This window comes from Epinephelus lanceolatus, chromosome 20, assembly GCF_041903045.1.
Source record: "Epinephelus lanceolatus isolate andai-2023 chromosome 20, ASM4190304v1, whole genome shotgun sequence".
Lineage (NCBI taxonomy): Eukaryota > Metazoa > Chordata > Actinopteri > Perciformes > Serranidae > Epinephelus > Epinephelus lanceolatus.
This window is the reverse complement of record NC_135753.1, coordinates 32,879,471-32,904,619: the sequence shown is the minus strand read 5'-3', so window position 1 is coordinate 32,904,619 and position 25,149 is coordinate 32,879,471. Positions and strand designations below refer to the sequence as shown.

Genomic DNA, 25,149 nt, shown 5'->3' with positions numbered 1-25,149 from the left:
TTAATCTAAAATGGAAGTTAATTCATGTTACCGCGAGACAGGCAAGAAAACAGATAAAGAACTATTTAAACAAAATGGGTAAAAATAAAATAAAATAAATAATAGAAATTTGGGAGATTACCTTGAAAAATTGTATAATAAATAAAGACGATATACATAATAATATATGAAAGTGTATTGTGATAAAAGTAATATAATGCACGATAAAATAACCCAGAGTTAGATGTTTAACTAATTATTATTACTAATTATGGGGCAAAAAAAATGATACAGCACAGTATCGCGATATTTTTGTGTGGTAATATCATATCGTCACACGGTGCTAAGTATCGATCTTTTTAATTATATAAATTATTAACATTACAAATATAACTTTAACTTTAGGTAGCCTATTTTTCATAATAAATCATAATATGTTTTACCTCAGTACTCAGCATATCGCAACATATTTTAAATCACAATTATATTGTATTGTGACTTAGATGTCCTGATAATATTGTATCATGGATCCTCTGGTGAATCCCACCCCTCATAATAATTCATTCATTCATTCATTTTCTGTAACTGCTTATCCTGTTGAGGGTCGCGGGGGGGCTGGAGCCTATCCCAGCTGACACTGGGTGAGAGACGGGGTACACCCTAGTGTGTTGCACGCTAGCAATTAGCTCGCCTTGCTCCGTTAAAATATTGTTAACTTTAACATGGCCCGAGCAAGCTTAAGGTAAATATCTGCTCCTTCTAAAGATGATTTATGATTTATGACGACTTATTAAGAGACACTGACACATTCAGCAAACATTTAACATAATTCAGTGTTAACTGTAGCTCCGTGTAATGTGAATAAATGTGATGTTTCCCAGCTAATCGTCCGCTCGTCTGCGTTAACGATGTCGTTTACACGTTATTTAACTTCTGATTTATTAAACTGTTCTGAGCTGAATTCAGCAGCAGATTCAGTAATAGAAATATGAAGTAGGAGTAAAAGAAATAACTTTTGGCATTCATTTTTTATATGATATAAAGGAAGTACGGTAAATCAGTAACACATTCTCAGCCCTCATGACTAAATACATATTTCAAGGTGTCATTCTCTTCTACAAATTCTGATTTAATACTTTTTTGCTATGTCTCGGTAAACTCTTGTGGTTTTATTTCTCATATCAATGGTACCTTTGGCAACAGGAAGAATCACTTTTTGTTCTGGTTACAACACAGTTGCTGGAGACAGAAATTTAGCTTAGACTGGTTGTTAGTCGTTACAGACAGAGACAGTGCAACAGGTACCAGAACTCTGCAAAGACATTTTAGAAAATGCTAAGTTAACATTAGTTTAATGTTTGTTAAAAAAATGAATCAGTATTTGCGAAACTGAAGGCAAAGTACTTTAGAAAAGAACCAGCGTTGGTGGGTAGCCACCAAGAGTAGCCACTGGGACTGGCAGTGGTGATGGATTCTTTGACCTCTGTCATATATATTCATAGTGTGTTTGTGTTTGTGCAGGACCCACAGGAGTCGGCTTGAACGAGCTCAAGAGGAAACTGTTGATCTCAGACCCCCAGCACTTCAGCGTGACCATCCCACGTAAGTTCCCTCCACCCATCCCACTGAGGTTAGATCACATCTGTGTGTGCGTGTGTGTTTCTGTGGCCAAATCCTGCATTAATTTAGCATCTCCCAGTAGGTGCCATTTGTCCTCCAGTCTTTCCTCTCTGTGCGTTTCTTCTTTCTTATTTGTGCGTATCTGTTTGTCTTATGTGTGAATGTGTGTTTTATACATTGCGTCCACCGTAAGCCTTTTAGCAGACGATGGTTTTTTAGACCTGAAATTCATCGGCAAATAACTTTTACAGGGAAAGAAAATACCATTTGGCTTCCTCCGCACGCTGCATTCACACCAGCGTATAAGAAAGCCAGGTGCACGGTGGGACATCAGAAAACAGCACATACAATAATTCTGTTCAACCTGCAATAAAAAGACTTTAAATTACAACGTGTGACAGACTCACAAAATATTCAAATGTTTTATAGGTTATATTTTAAATAAAAGTTCAGGTTTGAAATATTACAAAGTCAGTTATAGAATCGGAAGCACCCACACTCAGTATTGCTGTTTTATAGTTTTATTCTCTTATTCTGTATTTCTGTTTTTATATTTGATCTTAAATAGGACAGAATATACTGTATGATGAGCAAGTGAACACATTTTTATCATTCAAATTTGTTTTTTGTCCTGTTTTTACTGCAGAAAAAGTAAAGTTAGTCACGTCAGTTTTGGCATTTTTGCTTTTATTTCGACAGTGAGACAGACAGGAAACCTGGAATTGAACTGGGGACGTTGCATGCCTCTTCACCGCCAGGACACCCAGGCAAAAATATTATCATGAAGCTTTGTTTCTATGTTCTATAAACATTTCTAGCAGCAAGTGAGCTGTCAGTTTAACTGATATGACCTTTGGAGAAACTTACTACAAACATCAAGATGCTCAGAAACATAAAACAAGGACAAAAGATTGGTGGTGTTGTTAAGCTGCTGTTCTTTGGAGGAAGGACCTCTAACATTTAATATCCGACGCTACAGCTGTGTTGGCTCTGCTCGTCTCAGTCTGTTTGTTCACAAAGAACCTCTTGTACACCTGTCCACTGAAACAAACACATTGGAAAGGCATTCTCGGACAAATGTAAGCACATAAGTTGCCAGATCAGCTACACAGACAGCACCCGGTGCACCCTGTGAGTTTTTAAGCAACAAATCAAAATAATCAGTTTGGGTGAAGGATGTTTAGTTTACTTGTTCCAGTTTAGTTTTCACAGTGTGTGAGCGTGTGTGCTGCTTGAGCGATGAAGGCCCAGTCTGACACACACACACACACACACACACACACACACACACACACACACACACACACACACACTCAAAGGGAGCTGTCTGGCAGTGAGAAACACCCAGGGCTCGGCTGGTCCTCTCAAGGCCCAGGCAGTTGTTTCTCCTCCTGTGTAATTGTCAGCTTTTCACAGTCTGCCTGACAAGCTCCGAATGATGGAGGAAACTGCGTTTTTCTACCTCCTGAAGACATGCCATTCCACTGCTTCATGAATTGGCACCAAGCTACACGCTCTCCTTTCTTTCTCAGCTTATTTCTCACTTTCTTTCTGTCTCTTTCTGTCTCTTTCCTCAGCTGCCTCCTCCTTTTTTTTCTCCTTTTAAGGACCCAATGACAGCTTGCCATAATTCTGAACACCATCCAGACGACTGGCTCTCCAAGCTTTGGGAGCTTTCTTAGTTCTGTGCAGCTCTGAGATGTCCCGAAGCCAGCACGTTGGGACAAATAAATCTTTTTGATTTATACATTTAAACAAGGCGATGGCATTAGTAATTGCATAGTTACCATCTGGGGCTTGGAGGGAAACTGCAACATGACTTTGAGGAAATATGAGGGCCGCTGATATTAATTGCCATGTTTGTTACATGCCGTGTGGCATAATGGATGTGTCCCAGTCGAAGTCTGACACTTGAAATGTCGCTGGTATTAAAATCCCATCGGTGGGGCCTTTTCTTTTTTTTCCACGAGGCATGTTAATTGTTCTCAAATGTGACCTGTGATGCTGTGTTTAATAGAGCCCAGACAGCCTGATTCTGACCCATATAGAAGACGTATGGCACCAGTCCTGGCTCTTATTGAGAGGAAAGAGACTCGGAAAGTATCTCGTCTCCTTCTTTTTTAGTGTTTGATTGCTGCCAATGGACACATGGATGTGTTTAACACTTGCTGTTGTTTTGGATTAAGCCTGAAAGCGTTACCCTTTTTGTTAATTTGAAAACCGGAGCTTTGGAGACCACCGGCTTGTGGCATGGTTACGATTTTTTTCTCTCTCTCTCTTTCTCTGCTTGTCGCTGTAAAATGTAAACCAGCCGTCTAAGAAACACAAGGAGCATTGCAATAAGCCATTAGAGTAGGGGGTTAAACATTTTGATTCCAGTCCAAGTTTACTTATATTTTCCATGATTTGGGATTGAACGGATGCACATTCTTTTGTTGCACTGTAATTATTTTCTGTGCCACAAAACAGATGCCAAAATAACGCATGGTGGATGGTGTTGGGCGAACTACCGAGGGGGCTGTTTGGCTGTGTCTTACACATTTCTGAATGGGAGGTATAAGTATATGTTATCTTATGACAAGGCTGTTTTGGCCTCCTCCTCGTGTTTTTCCTACTGTTGTCTGGGGCTGACGACAGAAAGTCATTGATCTTCCTCAGTGTCCTCTCCACCACAGTTGGATTTATGGCTGTCTTTCCTTCTCAAGCAAGTGACACATTGTATAAATCACACCATTGGTTTTCCATGAACCCTGCAGATCAGTCTGGACTGTATAAAGGAAAGGCGCTGGTCCACTACCAGGGCACAGCCTCAACACATGCTGACAAAAAGAACAACTCAGAGGAGAGTAAAGCGGAGCTTGGCAGTTTGGGTCGCGGGTGATAAAAGTTTAATAGTTTGTTTTGGAGCTGGTCAGGGTGTCTGACGGGCGCACACTCTCCCCTCTGACCTTTGAAGCACTCCTGAAAGGAGTCGGAGTGTGAGTCGACCCCTTGACCCTTACAAATCCTCCGACGCTGCCTGCTCACGTTCCCTCCACGTGCTGCCCCCACCGCCCATTTTACAGCAAGGCTTTATGGTTTATGGCCAAGTAAATGTAGAGACTTGATGTTAATGAGAGCTCCCAAACTCAATTACCTTGCAGCGGCTAACACTGGCGGCTAACGCTACGGCTTCTGTTTCTACAGGCACTGCAGCCACATTACAAGAGACAAATTTAATAAGACACAGTAAACCTCTGCTGAATGTCAGTTAAGTGTCTGAGTTTAGTGCTGCAGCACTACAGGTTGTGTATTTTATAGAGCTATTACACAATAATATATACAAGGGTTGGCATGGCCCAGCATGCTGTGTTGCAGACTTCCAGCGATGTTAATAAGGGGCTCAGTTCAGATGCTTTCAGCCCCAACAGTGAGTCAGACAGTCTGGGTTTGAGGTAATCACTCCTTCTCCTCTCCTCTCTTGCAGACACCAGTCGGGCCAAGAAGAACCAGGAGACCGACGGCGTGGAGTACCACTTCATCTCCAAACATCTCTTTGAGACGGATATCCACAATAACAAGTAGGCACTGTGCATAATATAAGACCAAACCAACACACTGTTCAACCTTTAGATTCTAACTTTAGTGGACATGTACTACAGATATCCATGATGTTTACAACAGATATCCAATGTTTACAACTTTAAAAAAGTAACACCTCAAGTGAAAAATCAAGTCTCACAGCTCTTCTTCTACATGCAGAGGTTCTCCCCCCACATTGCAAATACAAATATATCCATATACCAAATACCTGTTATCTCTTTTCTTAAGAAAGCAAGATGATTCTTGGGTCATGAAGTTGGTTCCCGTGTCTCTAAATACTAATAATTATAATAATTATAAGCATGAAGAAAGTTGTAGTTTTGAGGGCCAAAAAGTTAAAAATATATGGTGTTATAAGAATAAAGTTATAGTATGAAGAGCCAAGCGTTTAAAACACCTTTAAAAACAAAATGTCTTCATCTGTTCCTAACGTCTTGAACGTGGGTTGATCCCTGCGCTCTTTGGCTCAGCTGTCCTCCACCAAATCCCCGCTGTGCTCCAGCTGCTGACTAAAAACATTCTTGGATATACAACTCATACATCGCATAATTAGTTTCCTTTCAGTTAAGTATCTTAAACTATGATAATATGGATCTTGCTGTTAAAATGTATAACATCAAGTCACCCACATTCCATCCATTTTCATGTGACACGAAAACTGTTGTAATATCTCGTAATTTTTCAGCTTCAGTCTCGAAATATCAGAGCTTTATTTCTTGTTGAATTATGACTTTATGCCCATAACATGACATTTTCTCAAAATGTTTTACTTTTACTAAATGAATATAATTTACTCAGTTAAATTATGATTTTAAATAGCTATAGATATTTGCATATGGAAAGCTGGAACTAGCAAATGTTGGGCATGTTTTCTTTATAAGGGACCTAAACTAGTAATCTAGAAGCTTAAAAGTAATGATATGTGTCCAAATCACATATATACAGTGTTTAATGTTGTTTCTTGCTGTTTCAGAGTTTAATGAAAAAACCTGTTTGTAGTATATGTGAAATTTAAAACTGGTCTCGCTGATGAAAACAGCAGAACTCCTCTCCATCTGTGCTCTGGACCACTAGAGGCAGTGCGGCTGGTCCAGCACTTGCTGCCATTGTTCAAACACAGCCTCCCTGCTGTCGTCTGTGTGTCTCTGTAACCGAGTGTGAGCTGGTGTTGACAGGGCCGGGCCCTGTGTTGGTAACAGATCTCCAGACAGTGGCCCCAAGGTCTCCTGTCTCTGCTTCCTCCTCTCCTTAGGCGCTCTCTCTGAATGCAGCCACACCACGGCCCGCCTTGACATTTGTGGCCTACAAATTGAAATGCAAGTTGTAATAGTCATAAGAATGATTGATGCCTTTCTGCTAGTCTCACACGAGCTGGAAGAGGGGAAAAAGATATACTGTAGGGTGCACATGCAAAACATTTACGCACGCAAACACACGTACACAGACTGCATATGACATACTGTAGAGGGAAGCCTGTGGTGGTGAGGGCATATAGAGTGTCAGAGCATGCAGGGAGAAGAAGAGAAAGGGGGGCTGTATATTTAGGCCATGTTGCGGTGTAGGTCGAGGCATGCAATGTTTTTCAGGGAGTCGGAGGGGTGAGTGACAGAGCTGTGATGTGGGGTGGATGCGTGGGACACTCCACGCTGAAATTACAAGGCAGCGAAGTAGACGAGGAGTGAGATGAACTTGTTTGCGTTATGCCTCATCACATGCAGCAGAAACAATGCAGAAATAAAAGGGTCCACAACAGCGTGTGTTTAGCTTGAACAACTTTCCCAAGGGAAGCCCTGTTCTGTGTCAAAATGGCAACAATACATACTCTCAATAAAGCCAAACCTCCACTGGCATGCCTCACTGTAATCTATATACCTTCTACCTCTGACGACAAACAGCGCAGAACACTGTAAGGTGTGAGTTTTTAAACACAGGCTACTGTAAGCTCTTAAATGAATTTCCCATAACCGAATATAAGGTTTGTTAGAGACTTAAGCCTCCTTTCTGAAAAAAAAGAGCTGAGTAAAACTTTCTTACATGAGCAATTACCATAAAACCTTCATTTTACATGGCATCAGTCGCACTGAGGCAGCCACTCTGTCCGACACTCGTCATGAGCAGACTGCGAGCATACCACACAGTCCTATTAGCTTCAAATTCTTTCCACGTTGTTACTCTCCTCACTGCCTTTTTTCCTCCTTGTTTTCAGCTAAAAATACACTGGTGGTTTTTTTTCTCATGACAGCCGATTGGTGTGAAAGGGGGAAGATTATCTGGTGGAGAAGTGTTTGTTTGCTTGCTGGGCTAAAATCCCCCAAGATTAAAGGAGAGAAGGTTTTGGCATTCAGAGGCTTTGTGGGTCTTTCTGGAACAAACAGGTGTTACTGATTGAGAGGGTTGCATCGGAGATTATATAAAAACACGCTCGGCCAGAATGTCTGGTTTTTGAGTTCTGCAAGAGAATGCTATCTTCAGATCTGTCAGCGGTCGAAAGAGTAATCCTGCTGTCTCTGTGGATTTGTAGGGTTTTTATATATCATTATTTCTAAGATGAATCTCAGGAGTGTGCTGACACAGTCGACCAGATTAGGACGAGATTCTAATGTTGCTCCTGAGGGACATTAATGTTGCATTAGATACTAATCCCTGCACACAAAAATGGTGTTTTCTTACTCAACAATCTCATCTCTTCTCTTTCTCAATCTCTTTCCATCTCACCTCTCAGGTTCATCGAGCATGGCGAGTACAAAGGGAATTATTATGGGACAAGCCTAGACTCAATACGCTCCGTCCTCTCCAAGAACAAAGTGTGCCTATTGGATGTCCAGCCTCATGTGAGTGACCCAAACCCTTCCTATCTTTGTCGCTATCCTTCATCCCTGTATAGCCCTTAGGCACCTCTGCCCCTACCTACCTTCAGAAGCAGATCTCTCTCGCCCCTTTGCTTTCCTGAGGCTATGGCTGCTCACTGGGTTAGCAAAACTGGGTTTTAAAGGGGGTGTTTTGAATAAGCAATTACCGCTAATTTGCTCTATTTGAAGATTTCCTCTTTGGCTTGTATGTCCTGGGTGGTGACCCCACACCAATGGCCAATGAGCCCCAACAAACCCTTGAGGATGATTCCCGTTAGTCCAGGGCTGGGCCCATATTGTCCAGTCTGTCCCCACCAGCTCCTTTCTGTTTGTTTTTGCTTGGCGGATAATGACAGGCACAAATACACCATTATATAGATTAGCCTGGCAGGTTCTCAAACCACCCTGGCCTGAGCAGCAGTGAGAGTCAGCCCCAGGGCCTTCAGCTAAAGTGTGTGAGAAAGAGTCTGTGAAAGCTCATGTGGGTTTATGTACATTTGTGTGTGCTTTTTTGCTTTTGGCATACATTTGTGGTGTTGTGTAAGCCAACAGTCATCCCCCCTACCTCCACCATGAGCCCATTCTCTAACGTGACTCATGGATCAGATCAGTGGCAGTGTCAAAGCATGTTATTGCTCCCATGCTGACTTGGTGAGCGGCTGATGAGAGCTTAGATGAATGCTTCCCCAGTGGTTCTTCTCGTGCCCCTCCTTTGGCTTTTTATCCATCTTCCTATCAGTTGTGGGTTTTGGACCCACTGCCTGTTAGCACAGTGGGAAGCCTTGATCGCAATGCCAGAACCAGGGGAGAGCCTGAAGCCTGACGCCACCACTAACCAGCTCTGACCTCTCTTCTACCTCTTGGGAACCAGCTTGGTGGTGCTGTGTCATGCAATTGTCACCAGAATAGAGGAGGCAAGAAGGCACAGCAGACTGAGACGCAAATATATCCTCAGCTATCTTCTAAAAGAACCACATGCGCTTCACAACCAGAGGCCTGCTATTAGTTTGTTTCACCCACCCATATATTGAACCAGTGGTTGCCAACCTTTTTTGGCTTTTAATCCTTGAACTGCAGCAACTCCTGCTTTGCAATTAAAGTGACAGTTCATCTTCAGAATAAAAAAATGCATATTATTCCTCTTACCTGTAGTGCTATTTATCAATACAGACTATTTTAGTGTGTGTTGCCGAGTGTTGGAGATGTCTGCCTTCTCTTCAGTTTAATGCAACTAGACCGCACTCAGCTTGTGGTGCTCAAAGCGCCAAAAAAATACTTTTGGAAAACTCAACAGCAATGTCTCTTTCCAGAAACCATGACCCGGTTACTCAAGATAATCCACAGACCTTGTTGTGAGCAGTTTCATGTAGGAACTATTTGATTTCAACCAAACTACACTTGCCAACCATATCACTGCACAGAAGGAAGTTTGCATGTACTGCTAGCTCACCTAGCATCACTTAACGTAAACCTCTTCTCAATGAGTAGATGTACACTTCCTTCTGGGGGTGATACAGTTGGCAGGTGTAGTTTAGTGGAAAAAAATAGTTCTTACATGAAACTGCTCATGACAAGGTCTGTGGATTATCTTGAATTACCAGGTCATGATTTCTGGAAAGAGACATTGCTGTTGAGTTTTTCAAATGTATTGTTTTTGACACACCACAAGCTGAGTGCCATCAAGTAACATTATGTTCGAAAGAAGGCAGAAATTTCTATGGCTGATATCACCAACACTAACCCAACTCACACCAAAATAATCAAGACTGATAAATAGCATTTTTGATTTGAGGGTGAAATGTCCCTTCAAGTGGTTCACCTCCTATCTAAAGCTTGTCTGTTAGCAAAGATGATTCAGTGTCATCCCTGGCTCCTACCCACTATGGCATCCCACATGGCTCAATTTTAGGTCCCATCCTATTCTCTCTTTACATGCTCCTTCAGAGTGACATCGTACAAAACCATAACATTCAGTTCCATTTCTACGCAGATGATACGCAACTTTATCTGCCGATAAAACGTGACGAAACCAGCCTACAGACCCTTCATGAGTGCTCAGCAGACATTAATAGTTGGATGTCTGACAACTTACTCTAGCTTCATGACACAAAATCTGAGGTCATCCTCTTCCCTTCCTTTAATCACCTCATTATCCCAAACACGGGCAACCCTTAGGAGAGTAACAACCTCTAGTTTGGAAGCCACTTCATTAAACACACCACAGATCTGTTTCCTCTTTACCCACTTCATGATGATTGGCTTGAGAAATGGTTATATAGTCGTTTTCACACTCGCTCTATGGTAATACCCCGCACTCTTCCTTTGATTTTACATTCATATGTTTTCCGTTCTTTCTCCATTCAGACCATAAAACACCTTCGGACAGCAGAGTTTAAACCCTACATTGTGTTCGTAAAGCCTCCTTCGATCGAGAGACTGAAGGAGACCAGACAGAACGCCAAAATCATATCGGGCAAGGACGACAAGGGAACTGCCAAGCCATTCACGGTAAGAGAACACGAGGTTTATTCCTCACACTAAATCAGGCATCGATCAACATAATATGTTGTTTAGAGTTATTTAAACTGTTGGAAGAACCAGATGAGTCAGGTTTGCCTTGATTTAGACAATCACAGGGAATCGATTGGATATGCTTTTCAGTGAGGAGCTGTGACTCCAGCTAGTGCTCCCAAACTGGATGATATCTGTAAATGCTATACAGATGAGATCAACTTAAATGAAAGTTTAATGACCACTGTGAGGAAATAGGATCACTACAGCAGAAAATAACAGGATACAGCTAATAGGATATACATTAAGGAAGGATAAAGGGGGATATTAAACATACAGCTGGGGAGCAAATTTGCAGTGGATACACATGGTGTCCAAACAAAGTCAGACAGTGAAAGATAGTTATTTATTAAGTTTTATGTTCAAAAATGGTAAACATGCAATGACCATATATGTTGACGTGTATATGCTGGAAGAAGATAAGTCACATGAAGTATGTAGCTGGGGAACACGCTGAACACGCAGTGCGATGATGTGATGTTATACTGTAGAAACACATGGCTTTACACCTCACAGATTAGCGGCAGAAGAAATAACAGAAACACTATCGGGACCTTGTGTGTGTGTGTGTGTGTGTGTGTGTGAGTGGTGAGGTCATCCCTTGCACACCTTTATCCCAGCCCGACGGGGACGCAGATGAAATCAATTAGCCAGTGTTCGGTGCTGCTGTGAAGTTGGCGGGTGGGGGAGCAAAGCAGGGGGGAGATGATGGTTTTCCCAGCCCCATCGGGCCCAGCGCTGGCTCACTTGCTCGCGTGCCTCGCTCGCCACAGGCAGCACTAAGGCCAAGATTTCGGTCAGCAACACACCACGGATGGCCTGATGGGACACCATAAGGAGAGAGGGAAGCTGAGAAAGAGACGGGGCTGTCAAAGAGATGGAGACAAACTAGCACTGTAAGAAGACAGGGAACAGTGGAGAGGGTGGTAGAAAGTGAGTTGGGGTCTGATCTGGTGGGTAAAGTGTGACACCTCTTGCAGCAGGGGTTTCATAAAGGTTTTATGTATTCTTTATTGAAAACACGCAAATAACAGAGACAACTGAAACTTTACATTTACTATAGTTTTTTAATTCTTTTAATGTTCCCCACCTCTAGTTCACTTTCCCTTGCAATGTCCTCCAACCTCCACCTTCTGGCAAAAATGTCAGCCAAACCGTGCCACATAAATACTGCTGAAAGTTTACAGACTTTGACATAAGTGACCATTTGCTAATCCCCACTCCTTTGTTGTTACCTTTGTTGTTAGAGCTGCTACTCTGTCAAGCTGTGGAGCTCACATGGAGAGCACACACTGTCGCTAACTGCACTCACTGAAGAAATATTATCTAATGTTTTTTGGAAAATGTTGGTGTAACGTCAGAGAAAAGCAGACAGAGGGGGCTACACTATGCATTTGAAGGATGTACGCAGGATGTTGACTAGCTCAGCAGCAAAAACAGGCTAAAAAAGATGAAGGTATACATATCACATTTAAAAGTGAACCACAAATAGCATCTGGCGATCGAGGCAGAAGACAGAAACACTGTTCCTGTACAACAGAATAGGTCTTCATTCACTGTTATAGTCAAAAAAAGCAAGAGCAGCATTCGGATGCATTCAGTATACTTTCAGTAGCCTAGCATAATAATGAAAATAAAGAAAATACGAAACGACAGCATCAGAATCTGTGGAGCGCAGGTGTATGCGCTATGCTACGCTATGATTGGCCAGTCTGTGTTCGAGCAGAATAGAAACGCAGGTCTCTTGGAATAATCAGTAACTTACATGTAATCTAAGGTTTTATACTCTAAATCTTGATGTGATGAATAAATCAAGAAAAACAAAGTGATCATAATTGTTTAAAGTTTTACCTTTCATTGCTGTCAGGATGATAGGCGTCTTAATGACCAAATGAAATCCGCACTTAAATTTCCCCAAAAAACCTTTGAAATATTGAACATTCCTGCTTCTCTTCTCATTCTATCAAACTGAGCTGCAGTTCACTGTGTAACTGACCTTGGTTTACACATAAGGGCAGAAACACAATGAAGTCGGCTCTCATTCATTTTCTGTGTGAATCAGCAAGGAGCATGATGGGATTGTTATTCCACAGCAGAGAAGCAATGGCAGGGCGCTGTGGAGGCTTCATCCCAGCACGTAACTTTTGTTTCTATGACAACAATATTTCGACATTGACGTTAGCTAGGTAGCTAATGCAACTCCACATTAACAAAGGATTGACTACACAGTTAACAATCTTACAACGGTACGGTGATCAAAGCACAACACTCACGAGCAGCAATCAGTGTCCACTGGCCAAGGGCAACTGAATGGAAAAACTGAATTTCCCCTTGGGGATTAATAAAGTATGTCTTCTTCTTTTTCCTCTAAGAAGAATGAAAAAAGAAGCCAGTGCCGAGAAAAATGTGGCAAAATCCAAACACATGCACTCCTGCAAACTGTGATCGTGACCAATCACAGCTCAGATTGACCCAATTTACATATTTATTGTATCTAAATATTAATTGCACCCTACTTCCTCTTGAAATTACACCCTATATAAGATGCAGCTCCCAAAATACTCTGATCTGTATTGTTGTTGTGGGCTGAGAGGGGGAAGGTGCAGTCTTGCCAAATTTTGGACCCAAACCAAAATGGACCCATCGGAAATCCAACGTGCGTAAATTTTAAAAAAAGGAGACTGAATGACATGATCTCACTGCTACACTGACAAGCTCCTGGTTTAACTCATGAGAGTGAGTCAGTCTGCATGATCGGGCTTCCTCAGTGTCATCCTCCCCCCTCAGTCAAACACACCCAGGTGCTATCACACTGACAGTACAGCACACAGCTACAGGTCACAGGTGAACAGAACATCCCGTAGATATTTCACCTGACTGTCAAACTTTTAAAACCTCGATACAGACACAGAGTCAGCTCCCATTAGTCACACAGTGAAATATCATTTAACCTCTGCCTGCTCCTGGTTTCACAGCCGGGGACCTGAGAACAATGAGCTGTAGTTGTCAGAAACAGGATGATTGCTAACAACCTCTGCTGTAGCTGCTATTAATTACTCTCTTTATTAGATTCTGATATTCTCTCTGGTAATACAAATCTGCCTTTATAAATCTGTGTGACAGGGAGGTGTATTTCAGCCAGGTAACAAACCAGCTTCTGTGTAAATGTTCATGTACACTGACAGGACGTAAGCCGCCTCAGATTCGCTATGAAAGGCTCTGAAAGAGAAGCTGTTGTTGGGCGAGTTGTCTCAGACGTACTCCATCCACCGCCAGCTGTATTTTTCTCGCAGAGAGACAGGTCTGCTTTAATGATAAAGGCTGAGGAACAGTCATCTCATTGTTCCAGCAGAGCGGTCTGACTTTAGCCTCATTGTTTGAGCTGGAGATGATTCAGGGTCGCTTTTCACAAAAGGAGCTGAAGCGTGATGTAGAAACAACCCAAAACAGGCTGATGCAATGCATGATTCAGGTTGTAATGTGGTTAGTGCAGAAAATGGCACGTTATGTGAGGTTACCACAATCATTTAAAACAGATTTGTAAAGATCTTTTTGCTTTCTGGCGCTTTTCAAACCCCCCCATGCCCATTTTTAAAATACTAATATTTTGTTTAACATGGTTTTCCCACACAACAGTTACAAAAAACTCTGAAAGTAGCCAGAAACAGATCTACTCTTTCTCCTTCATTGAGGAATTCTGGATTTGGCCAACCACCATTTCTTGCTGTAGGTTTTGTTTCTGCACTGCTCTCCAGTACTGCTTGTACTAAGTTGACCCCGGGCCCCTAGGAACGCCATTCACTCTTGCTTACAATTTTTTTTTCAGTGTCCACTCGCAGTATTGCAGTGAAAATATCCCTGGGGCCCAAAAAACATTTTCTGCTTAGACAACCATTATATAAGAGATATAACTGTTGACAGGACACCCCAAACTTCTTTCTCTTATGAATTTTTGATCCATGAAGATTGTAAACTAGTAAAACTTTCCTCGAGCTAAGAAGAGTGATTTAAAAATCTGTGACGTCATCACAATGTAAAGTCTATGAGCCAATTGTGAACTCACAGGCAGGACCAGTGGGAGAAACATTACCACGCATATTCAGAGGGCCACATGTTAGCAAACAGTATGATGGCAGAGCGTTATCTTGGCACTCTGTCTGTGGAGACGGAGCAGCAGATTGCTGAGCAGAGTGAACATGTGATTAACTTAACTATTCGTTAATTCATATAGAAATATAACGCTCCATTTCTTAGACCAACAGGGCTCTCATTTTAGTGTAGATCGTCAGACTGAATTTACCAACGCACCATGTCAGGTCACTCACTCTCCAGGACCGCCAGTGTTACTTGAAAAAGTAAACACTGACCAACGGGACCAGACTGGCCGACCCGTATGCTCTCACTCACTCTGTGACATCATCCATCCGATGATGTCACAGGAAGCCAATCTTACAAAGGAGGACGACACTTGTTTGTTTTGCTATGGAAGCTAACGTTAGCTAATGTGCTAAAAAGTTAGTGTTCCAGAGAAATCCAATATTCCTCTTAATCCCTCCCCACTTTCTGATGAGGTGGACATGATAACCCTTAATACACATAACGTTATTCATCCCTACAACAGGAAATACTTTTTCCCTAACCTGATATGAAGTGTGCACTGCACATGTGAGCATTTTTGGTGATGGCCTCCGTCCAGTCCTTTGGTCTTATCACATTTAACCATAGTCATCTTTGTTTTTGTTGACGGGCAGTGGCGGCTGGTTTTGAGCCATGACTCCTTCTATTCTGGCTCCCAATAACACAACAAGACAAACACATTTTAAGACTCCTATGTAGCCTACAGCCCTGTGGGGGAGAGGCAGGTTTTGCCTCCAGCTAACAAACTGATGCCATCGTGACATCGGCCCTAAAGGGGTCTATACCCCGGGAGTGAACCCGGAAGCTAAAAATGTTTTTGGCATATGTGGCCATAGATTTATAATAATACCCAGATACTGGACCACTCGCCTGGCGCACACTGACCCCATCCACGAGATCCCGAGATAATCTACCTTGTATACAGATTTAGGTGTCCTGTCAACAGTTTTACAGACGTGGAAATTATTTTTGGATCCCAGGGGGATTTTTTCACTGTGATACTGCGAGTGGCCATCGGTAAAAATTGGCTGCAAGGCTACGTAGCGTTCCTAGGGGCCTGTATATGACAAGGGAGCAATTCTCATTGGTCTGAAGAAGCGCCGTCTTGAGGTCTGGTATCCATATCTAATAAAACAACCATGGTTGATCCGTAAAAGAGCAGAAGGTATCAAGATGGCTGGCATTGCCATGTGGAGTAACATCAGGGAGATTCAGCCATATATGTTTGAGCCTCAGTCCGACACAGACTCACATTAGGAGTCTGTTGTTGAATTGGCAACTAGCATACGTGTCAGAATGCTAAGTGTAGTTGGCATCTTTTATATGTTTATGTTGTTAGCTTGTAGGCTAACTGGCAGCGGCTGACGCAGCATTAGTGGTTGTGAAACATATAATAATATCTGCTATGATGGGGTTTTGGTTGATACTTGAAGGAAGCTCCAGGGTCCAGTTTACATCCAAAAACTGTACAGTCTGCCATGTTTGCTGCTAAAACTTTCGCTATGCTAATGCTAACATTGCTCTCTGCGCTGAAGGTTTCAGGTTTCTTTGCTGGTGTTGTGTAAAAGTCTGTTCCCCTGTCAATATATGTTTCCGTTTTAGACAGCAATTTGCTTTGATTTCGTGCACAGTGCACAGATGAGAACATGGAAACACCTTTCTAGTGACAAACTTTGCACAGATACAGTCAGTATAGTGAAGCTCAGACACTTCAGGGGACATAAACAGAAGAAAAAGACATTTTCCGGCGGAGGGGGACTTTAAATAGAGAGGACAGGTGTGTTTTATTGGGATCAATAAAGCAGGTTTTCCGTTGAGGACGTGGTGTGTGTAGTGGTTTTAAAAGATGATACCTGAGGCTGACACACGCTGTGTTGTGCCACTAAAGTGCTGAAAAGCTTTACAGCCCCAGAAGGTGGATTTTCCTCTCTAGTCAGAATTTACAATACAACGGCCGCAGTTAAAATCACAAATATAATAAATAAAATAAACCATAAAAATAAAAGCCATAAAAACATTGCATGGATTAAAAGCTGCTGTATGTGCAGCGTAGACAAACATCGGCGCTAAAACCAAAGTGAGAGTCAACAGCCTCGTATTGTGCAATGAAAACGGCCATTTATCTGTGCTCGAACAAAGTGCTTAAACAGGCACAAGACGCTACATCATTTCATGTGGAAATTAAGCAATCTAATGGCAGCGGGGATAAACGAGTCCCTGCTGCTTTTCTTCTCGAGTTTGGCCCTCCAGAAGTGGCATCAGCTCAAACTGCCCTCTGAGGAGAGCGATCCAGCGCGGATCAGTGGACGCCAAAGAATATCTACTCTCTCCTCCTTGCCCAGCTTTCCATTAGCCTCTTTTACCTTCATTATATCCATCTCTCTGCCCCTTTTATTTCATCCTACATCTATCTTATTATTTTCTTCCTCTGCTTTTCTGATTGTCTTTCCATCTCTCTGCCCAGCTCGCTGTCCCTTAAGCAGCGTCCTGCTGTGATTAATGTTCTTTTACCTGGAATGGTCTAACGAGAGACAGACGCAGAGACTCGCTGGTGGACATGGAAAGATTGCACACACAAAACAGCGCAGTCTCCCAGGTTTGTACAGTTGCCAGGACAGGTCAGAGGGGTTGTCTTCCTGGCGTTAGACACAAGGGGTCATCTGTGGGTCCAGGTCCAATAGTGGAAGTCCTGCAGGGATTCGCTCCAGATGACAGAGAATATAGTCCCGCTGTGGAGCAGTTTTCTCCACAGGCCAACAAACCTTCTGCCCTCTCCGAGCCCGTCCTCTTCCCGTCATCCTCCAACACACTGCCTGATAAAACCATCACAAAAGACAACAGAATGTGAGAGGACATGGGTTGGGTTTTGTGAGGTAAAAACATGAGACAGCCGCGCAAAAAAAACAAACAAAAACAGGGCTTTTGCTGAGTGTCACAGCAAGTGAGTGTTTATATTTAGCTGCGCAGCTAATCCATTATGAAGCAGAAAACCACCAGAAACATTGAAGTAACTCCTGGCTGGAAGGAGCGTCTCCAAAAACTGAGCCATTTAGGAGTTTTACACTTTAACGAGGCTGTTTATGTGCATACACATTGTATGCACACGCAGCTTGATCCTGCTTGTTTATGCGTGTGGGTGCATATGTATACGTGTGTGTGTGTGTGTTTGAGTTCCTGTGCATGAATGTGCATCTGTGTGTATTTATAATTGTGTGTTTGGCAGAGAGGTCCGCTATAAAACCATATCTGTCCAGAAATCTAAAGTTGAGTGTTCCCAGTAAAAACATGAGGCTAAATCAGTGCAGCCACTTTAGCCCTGCTGTTGCACCGTGGGCAGGATCAGCCAGGGCCCACACAGCTGAAACCAGAAAGCCTCAGAGGGACCACCATGGAGAGATACCTGGGTTGTTTCAGAATGCTCTATCTATGAATACAGGAGCCCCAGATAGGCAATATTTACTCCCACCCTGATAAAAATATGTTATTTGGCTATTCCTCACCGTTAGCACGTGGTTTTATTCTTTACACTGGATGGCTGATTTACATATTGACTTGGAAAACATCCCCTTGGAGGACCCCTGTTTAAACCTCTGTGTGAGCATGCAAGGATTTCAGGCAGCTCCCTCCTCCTGTGCTGATAAGGCACAAATCTTTTTAAAGGGATATCTCACTCGCATTGAAAGGGTTCAGTTGAGGTGGTTCCGGCATCTGATCAGGATCCTCCTGGGTGCCTCCTGTTAGAGGTGTTCGGGGCACCTCCCACTGGTAGGAGGCCCCGGGGCAGACCCAGAACACACTGGAGGGATTACATATCTCGTCTGGCCTGGGAACACCTTGGGGTCCAGGTTACATGGTGTAAGCTAGGCCGTGTAGCTCAGGCTCTTCGTTCTCCGGCGACTGAAATCTGCTTGACATCCTCCTGGATCCGTCTTTTCTCAATTTTTTCACATTCTATGTATCATTTACTCTGAATTGATCATTCAATTTGTGATATTTGATATTTGGTTATATATTATTTCATTAACGATAATACCGGTATTATTTTTAATATGATGTGAAAAATTCATATCGTGATATTCATGGTATTTTGACTTGTTGATATATTGACGTCATACTGTTACCCGCGGCAACAACAAGCATGGCTGAAAGTGAAATTATTACAGACTCCGCAGTGGTTCCAAAAACAGGAGCAGCTTCAGTAATGTGGAATAAACTGTGGCGTCCTGAATGTTTTATGAACAGCCCCGGACTTCTCAGACTCTTTTAGTGACTTACCGCTCAGAAGGAACTCATTCAGCGGCTCCTCTGGCAGCAGCACAGCGTCTCTCCCTCTCCTCTCTCACCGTGCGCACACAGGAGTCGGTGTCGTCAAGTGATTTTGTCATAAACCTTTGGTAATGTAAACTTTTGTGACGCTCGCGGCTCAACAAAAAGCTCCATATATGTGAATGTGTGATAGTTGTGGTATCATAACAGCCTGTCACAGGTTACAGCGTGATGATTAGAGGAGAAATGGCAGAGCATAAAGGTCCAGGTAGAAAAAAAACAATCATTTAGAACTTTTCTAAAAGAAGAAAATCACCTGTTGATTTATATATATAGACCCCAGGGGACATTTTTTGTATTTGGGAGCTGTTTAAATGTGTAATTTACTGTTGTTTTTCACAAACTAAAGACATTTTTTTTTAACAATACATAATTACAAGTGTCGTAGTTGTAGTAACCCAAGATTGGGATGTTACATAACAGGGAAAAACAGACATAATATTCTTGTACTTGTTAAACTGAAGAGAGGTTTCTTGCTGTTCTTGCGTGGTACTAGGAGGGGCAGTCAGTCAGTCCAGCTTTAGTCCAGGTTTATCTGTCATCATCATCTGTCAGTCTTTTTGATGAGCATCACAGCCTCACAGAGACATTTGTGCGCCTGCAGAGTGTTTGTCTTGTTTGACATTTGCCAGCGCAGTGGAGACGTCCTATAGTGATCATGTCTGTCCGGGTCACATCGATCACTATAAGTGGATGATTATTATAACCGATACCTTTCTTTTTCTTTATTTCTCACACAGCTTAAAATCTAATTGACCATGTTACTGCCTTAACGTTTGCTATCTCTCTATAAGTGATCAGTTTTATACTTTTGCACTTACACATCGTGGAATATGTTGAAAAAAAGTCAAAGAAAGTCTAAAGTAATCAGATTCGTGGTTTGAGTCCGACTCAAGCTCACACCTTTGACTCCGCCCCTTCAGGTACACTTGAAACTGTATGATTGTTGCCCTTCGAGAGTGTTTGCCTTTGAGCTCCCTCTGCACCGTGTCCATTTCTGCCACTCCAGTGCCAGCTCCAGCCGGCTGTGCAGGAAGTTCACACAGTGTGAGCTCTCTGTCCTGACAATGGGACAGCGTCACCACAAGTTGTCATTTCCCCATCATGTCTATAAAATCCAGACCGGCAATGATGTATGTTTTACATGTCTGTCTTTGGGAAATGATGGTTGTGTTTTGTCCTCTGCTTATTTTGAGGATATTTTATTTTCTTTGTGAATTGGACAACCGTGTGAGGAAATGATGAGAATTCCTTGAGGTCTGGTCGTTGCATGGGGAGGTTTTAGTGCGTGGTCTGTGCCAGGGTTCATGTGTGGGTACCATGTCTCTGGGAGGTTATAACGGGCTCCGTACGGCCCACATTATGTTTATTTGCGCGCTCATGGCCGTGTAATTTGTGTTTACAGTACGTGGATTTATCTCCCTCTCTTGTTTACTGTGGCCAGTCTTTTCTTTGTGCAGCAGATCAGTCGCCTCAAATGGACTGTTTTGCTTTTGGTTTTATGCATTTCTGCTTTCTGTCATTTTCACCTCTGTCTTCTTCGCTCTGTTCTCACGTACACTGCAGGACGAAGACTTCCAGGAGATGGTGAGGACAGCCCAGGCGATGGAGACCCAGTACAGCCACCTGTTTGACAAGGTCATAGTCAACGATGACCTCTCGGCGGCCTTCGGCGAGCTGCGGTTGGCGCTGAGGAAAGTGGAGATGGAGACTCACTGGGTTCCAGTCGGCTGGACTCACTCCTGAGATCCGCACAGACTGCGAGAGGAGAAAAGGGAAGGGCTTTGACAAAAATATGCAGGTTTTTTTTTATCTTTCTATGTCAGCTGTGGCTGGTGTTCGGGGATAACGGGAATAAAACAAGGCAGCGCCAGACTGCTGTGTCGCCGCACCTGAGCTGCACAGAGCTAAAAATAAGCTTTCGCCTGAGATCAGGTTGGATTTCGACCTCAGCTGTGGTCTGGATGTGGATCTCCAGGTCTGACCAGATCTGACAGAGCTGAGGCTAAGGGCTTCTCTCCAGAATACGGGCCTTTAACATTGATCCTGGTCTCAGTCTGGGCCACACAACCGTGGCAACGACTTGGAGCTCCTCGGTCCAAGCCAGAATGTGGAACGAGCCTGGACCATCACAGCACCAGCAGTCCTGCCAGCACATCAGTAACCGCGCCAAGCAGGACTCCGTCTTTAGTGTGTTTATAACATTAGACCATTAGAAACCAAAGGGATTGACATATTTCTTCTTGTGGAGAACTTACATGCATACGTCTGTAAAAGAACACAACCTCTGAGGGGAAAAAGGGGGAAAAGAAAACATATTTGCCTTCTGTCTTACTGTTTCTGTGCTTCTATAATGCTTCCATGTCTCCAAACAAAACATCATCAGGTACACTCTTAAGAAAGGGCAGTAAGTGTAATTTTATTTAAGAGAAATTAATATATTTTCTAATATCCTCCGGTTGTTTTTTTGCAAACGTTTTTCTATACATATCTTGACTTTTGACGCAACCTGATCTCGACTGTAGCCACCTCTCTGACAGCTCCTCACACCCGAGGCGTCTCTTCTTTCAGTCAAGTGTTTTGATTTCATCACCCTAGTCTAGTTTTCCCCCTACAAAGCACATACAGAGCCATTTTATTTAGGTGTTATATATTCCATTTAGGAGCGTTTCGAAAAGCCACTCTTCACATGAAGGTGCCCAGCATAACAGCTCTGCCATTTAACGTCCCAGAACTGGACACTTGTGGCTGTCTGCTAGAAGAAAATGTTCACAATTGTGTTTTATTAGGGTGGAGTCTTTATTTTTATTCACATAAAAAATGGCTTCGGCGAGGCTGCTAATAGAGGGTCCACAGCACACTTCCAGGATTTTAACTCTGAGAAATGCTAAGTAGCCGCTCCTGACTTTATGAGCATTAGAAGTTTATTGCTAATTTGAGTCTCCTGTTCCCAGTCTAACTTACTCATTTTTACTCAGTACTTTTCTTTGTTAACTTCTGACTGATTTTCAAAGCAGCTCGTCATTAATCCTGGCAGTACTTTTTATCATTAACAATCTTACAGTCCTGGTAGTTCCTCGGTTCTTTGCTGCTGTTGTAGTGAAGAACTGATGAAGAGGAATATTTTATACTTTAAAGGAAGAGTTTCCCCTTTTATTTGCTCCTTGCAAAGACTAAAATAAAATACCTATACTACTTTCATGTCTATACAATATTTATTGACCCGGAGCCAAGAGATGCTTAGTTTAGCTTAGCATAAAGACTGGAAACAGGGGGAAATGGCTAGCATGGCTCTGTCCAGTGTTCCTAAATATGTTCAGTAGCACCTCTAAAGTTGTGGTTTTATGAACTTATCGTTTCTGTTTTTGAAAAAGATATTTATTTATAAGATTTAAAGGTGCTGGTACACATATTTTTTAATTTTGGAGAGTGAGCCAGAGCAGTTATTTTCCCATGCTTTGTCTTAATGCTAAGCTAAGCTAATCACTTTCCAGCCTTGGCTGCAGCTGTTGTCTATCCAACCCACTTTAGATGAAACCATGCCCACTTTTTGCATGCTGACAAGGCCTCATGAATGGCTGCCAGCTTACGGCTAGCCAGCGCTATAGAAAGAGACTGCTGCTGGATAGCTAGTACATGCATGGATGCACCCCTCCACCTGACCTCACGCAGACTACAAAGCCATAAAGTTTGCTGATCCGTCAGGGAGTCGGGGCGGTCCAGCCACGGAAGGTCAGTGTCTGTGAAATATAACAGTTACATATGGGTAGTTAAAGGGAAACTTTGCTGATTTTTATCTGCCGGCCTTTTGCTAGCAGATGAGTAGTCTGAGTGGGCGGAAGTTCGCTGCATAGATCAGCCTCTCATTGGGCGGAACGAGCCACCCGCTGAAGTCCCGCCCTACCACCTCCGGTTGCAGTTTTCAACACGTCCTTTACTAACTTTTGCGGTGTTTGATCGTGCGGGGATGTAGCCATTTTTCTGCCATGGTTCACGTCCTGTAGGCGATATTTTTGTGGCCGTGTTACACCAAAACCTGTTTCCCCCGGCAATATTTTTGCAAGCGCACCGTTGCTGTGGCACCGCCCAGAACAATTGTGATTGGTTGAAAGAAATACAAGCAGCCGGGGCGTTTTTTTCTCCAATCTTAAAGTGAGAGTCAGCCCAGCCAGACCTTTCGTTTCTTGAGAAAGGTCTGGTGAGCGAGACTAGCAGATGAGTGGCGATACCGGTGGGGGGCAAACACCACTCATCTGGACACATTGCCCACACTGTGCTGACAGAGCTGGTTGAAAATCTGCAAGGTTTCCCTTTAATGACTGTAGCTCAAATGCTGCCAGCTACTGGGGAGGCAAACCCTAGTAAACAAGACACATGGATACATAAAGAAGGTCGCGGAACATCCAAACCAGTCATCCTGCTTTTAAGGAGATACGAGGGGGCAGCGGACATATGCAGCAAGTTGGCGGCAAGAACGTCTAACGAGCGAGTAAAGTTAGCGAGCGATAGCAGTGTGCTTATGCTCAAATGCCTGGGAAGTGCATGTGTAATAATGTATGGCTGTAACACAATAGTCCCACCCACTTTAAACTACCAAAAAAGTAACTGAAAAGTTTTTAAAAAATCATTGGTGAAATGTTTGGGAACCCTCCTGGGAATCATTACATCTTGTTACTTATGTAATTTACATCCCAAATTTTGCTACATTTGGCCTTATATATTTATTTTCTACGTTGTGTTGTAGCAGGCGGCACGGTGATTCAGTGGTTAGCATTGTGGCCTCACTGCAAGAGGGTTCCTGGAGCCCTTCTGGGTGGAGTTTGCATGTTCTCCCCGTTTCTCCAGGTGCTCCAGCTTCCTCCCACAGTCCAAAGACATGCAGGTTAGTTGGTGACTCTAAATTGTCCGTAGGTGTGGGTTCATCTTGTACTCAGTGTGTGAAGTGTCGTGCAGATACACGTCTCCAAGAGTGGGCTGGCAGCCAGTTGTTGGGCCAGCGGTTTGCTTTTGTCGAGCAGGAGTGGGCGTGGTTTCATCTACAATGGGTTGGACACACAACGCACTCTTGGTCCATACTCAACATACAGACATGAGAGTTGTATCAGTGTTCTCATTAAACTTGGCAAGAAAGCCAGTGAGTATTTCTCAAAATGTCAAATTTATATTGTAACAGTGTTTTGTTTTTTTTTTAAATTGGCCTACATACTGTTAGAATGAATTTTTCACATACACCATTTCTAGCTCAGGTTGCATCGCCCGCATTTCTTAATTCTCTTTTATTCTCCCTTTTCCACTTACTATATTTATATATTTGATTTATGTCCATTTTAAAAAGGGTAATATGACTGTTTATGCTGTTAACTAATTATAACACATTTTTAAAGGGATTTTAACCTCCTATAACTCCTTTACTTTGCCCCCTAGTCTTTCACTCATGTTAGTGTTCCCTTTTTATGTATTATTTTACGTGTTCACCTCTTCATATCTTACCCCGCTGTCATCTATTTTATTGATCAGAATCAGATTTGTACAGTCTCTGGAAAATATTTTTAATTTCTTGCTGTAAATGAAATGCTGTTGTATGAATTGACATTATTCTTGATAACTGCTACATTTTATATTAAAGAAAATCCAACTAAACTTGTATTTCCAAGGTGTTGAATCAATTCAAGCGAGCGGAGAGTGAGCGCAGTGATGTATGAGGTGGAACGGTATGAGAAAAATATTCCAGTGTGTCTGGGATTTGTGCCCTTGAGTGCCATTCACATCTATCTTTGTTCGGTTTTTAGAAGAATATTCCAGCCACATCTTTCAGCTGCTCCCACAGAAGTTCAGTCTTGAGTGTGCAGTTGTGTAAACAGAGCTGACACCTTTCATCTTGTAAATGACAGCACAAGAGAGTAAATGCCAATCACCGGCTGGGGGCCGTCGCAGATGAAATTGATTTTGACGATACCTGGGTACATTTTCCCACACTGGAATCACCTTTAATTAATGAATTTAAATCACTTCTTTGGCTTTCTGGTTGCTCAGTTGGCCTGGGTCTCTACAATCTGACCTCTCATATGAGGATGAAAAATTCGTC

The 25,149-nt window shown here is 42.8% G+C and overlaps 1 protein-coding gene across 3 annotated transcripts in view; it reads left to right on the top strand.

Moving 5' to 3' along the window:
* Positions 1 to 24,707, top strand: part of mpp7a (MAGUK p55 scaffold protein 7a) — a 178,769-nt gene extending 154,062 nt beyond the window's left edge. For all 3 annotated transcript variants that reach the window (XM_078162558.1, XM_033639051.2, XM_078162559.1), the window contains 5 exons: positions 1,501 to 1,581; positions 5,066 to 5,159; positions 7,904 to 8,012; positions 10,395 to 10,538; positions 20,631 to 24,707. In XM_078162558.1, coding sequence (XP_078018684.1) covers positions 1,501 to 1,581; positions 5,066 to 5,159; positions 7,904 to 8,012; positions 10,395 to 10,538; positions 20,631 to 20,810 — 608 coding nt within the window. In that variant the 3' untranslated portion in view covers positions 20,811 to 24,707. The remainder of the gene's footprint in view (positions 1 to 1,500; positions 1,582 to 5,065; positions 5,160 to 7,903; positions 8,013 to 10,394; positions 10,539 to 20,630) is intronic.
* The last annotated feature ends 442 nt before the right edge of the window (positions 24,708 to 25,149 follow it).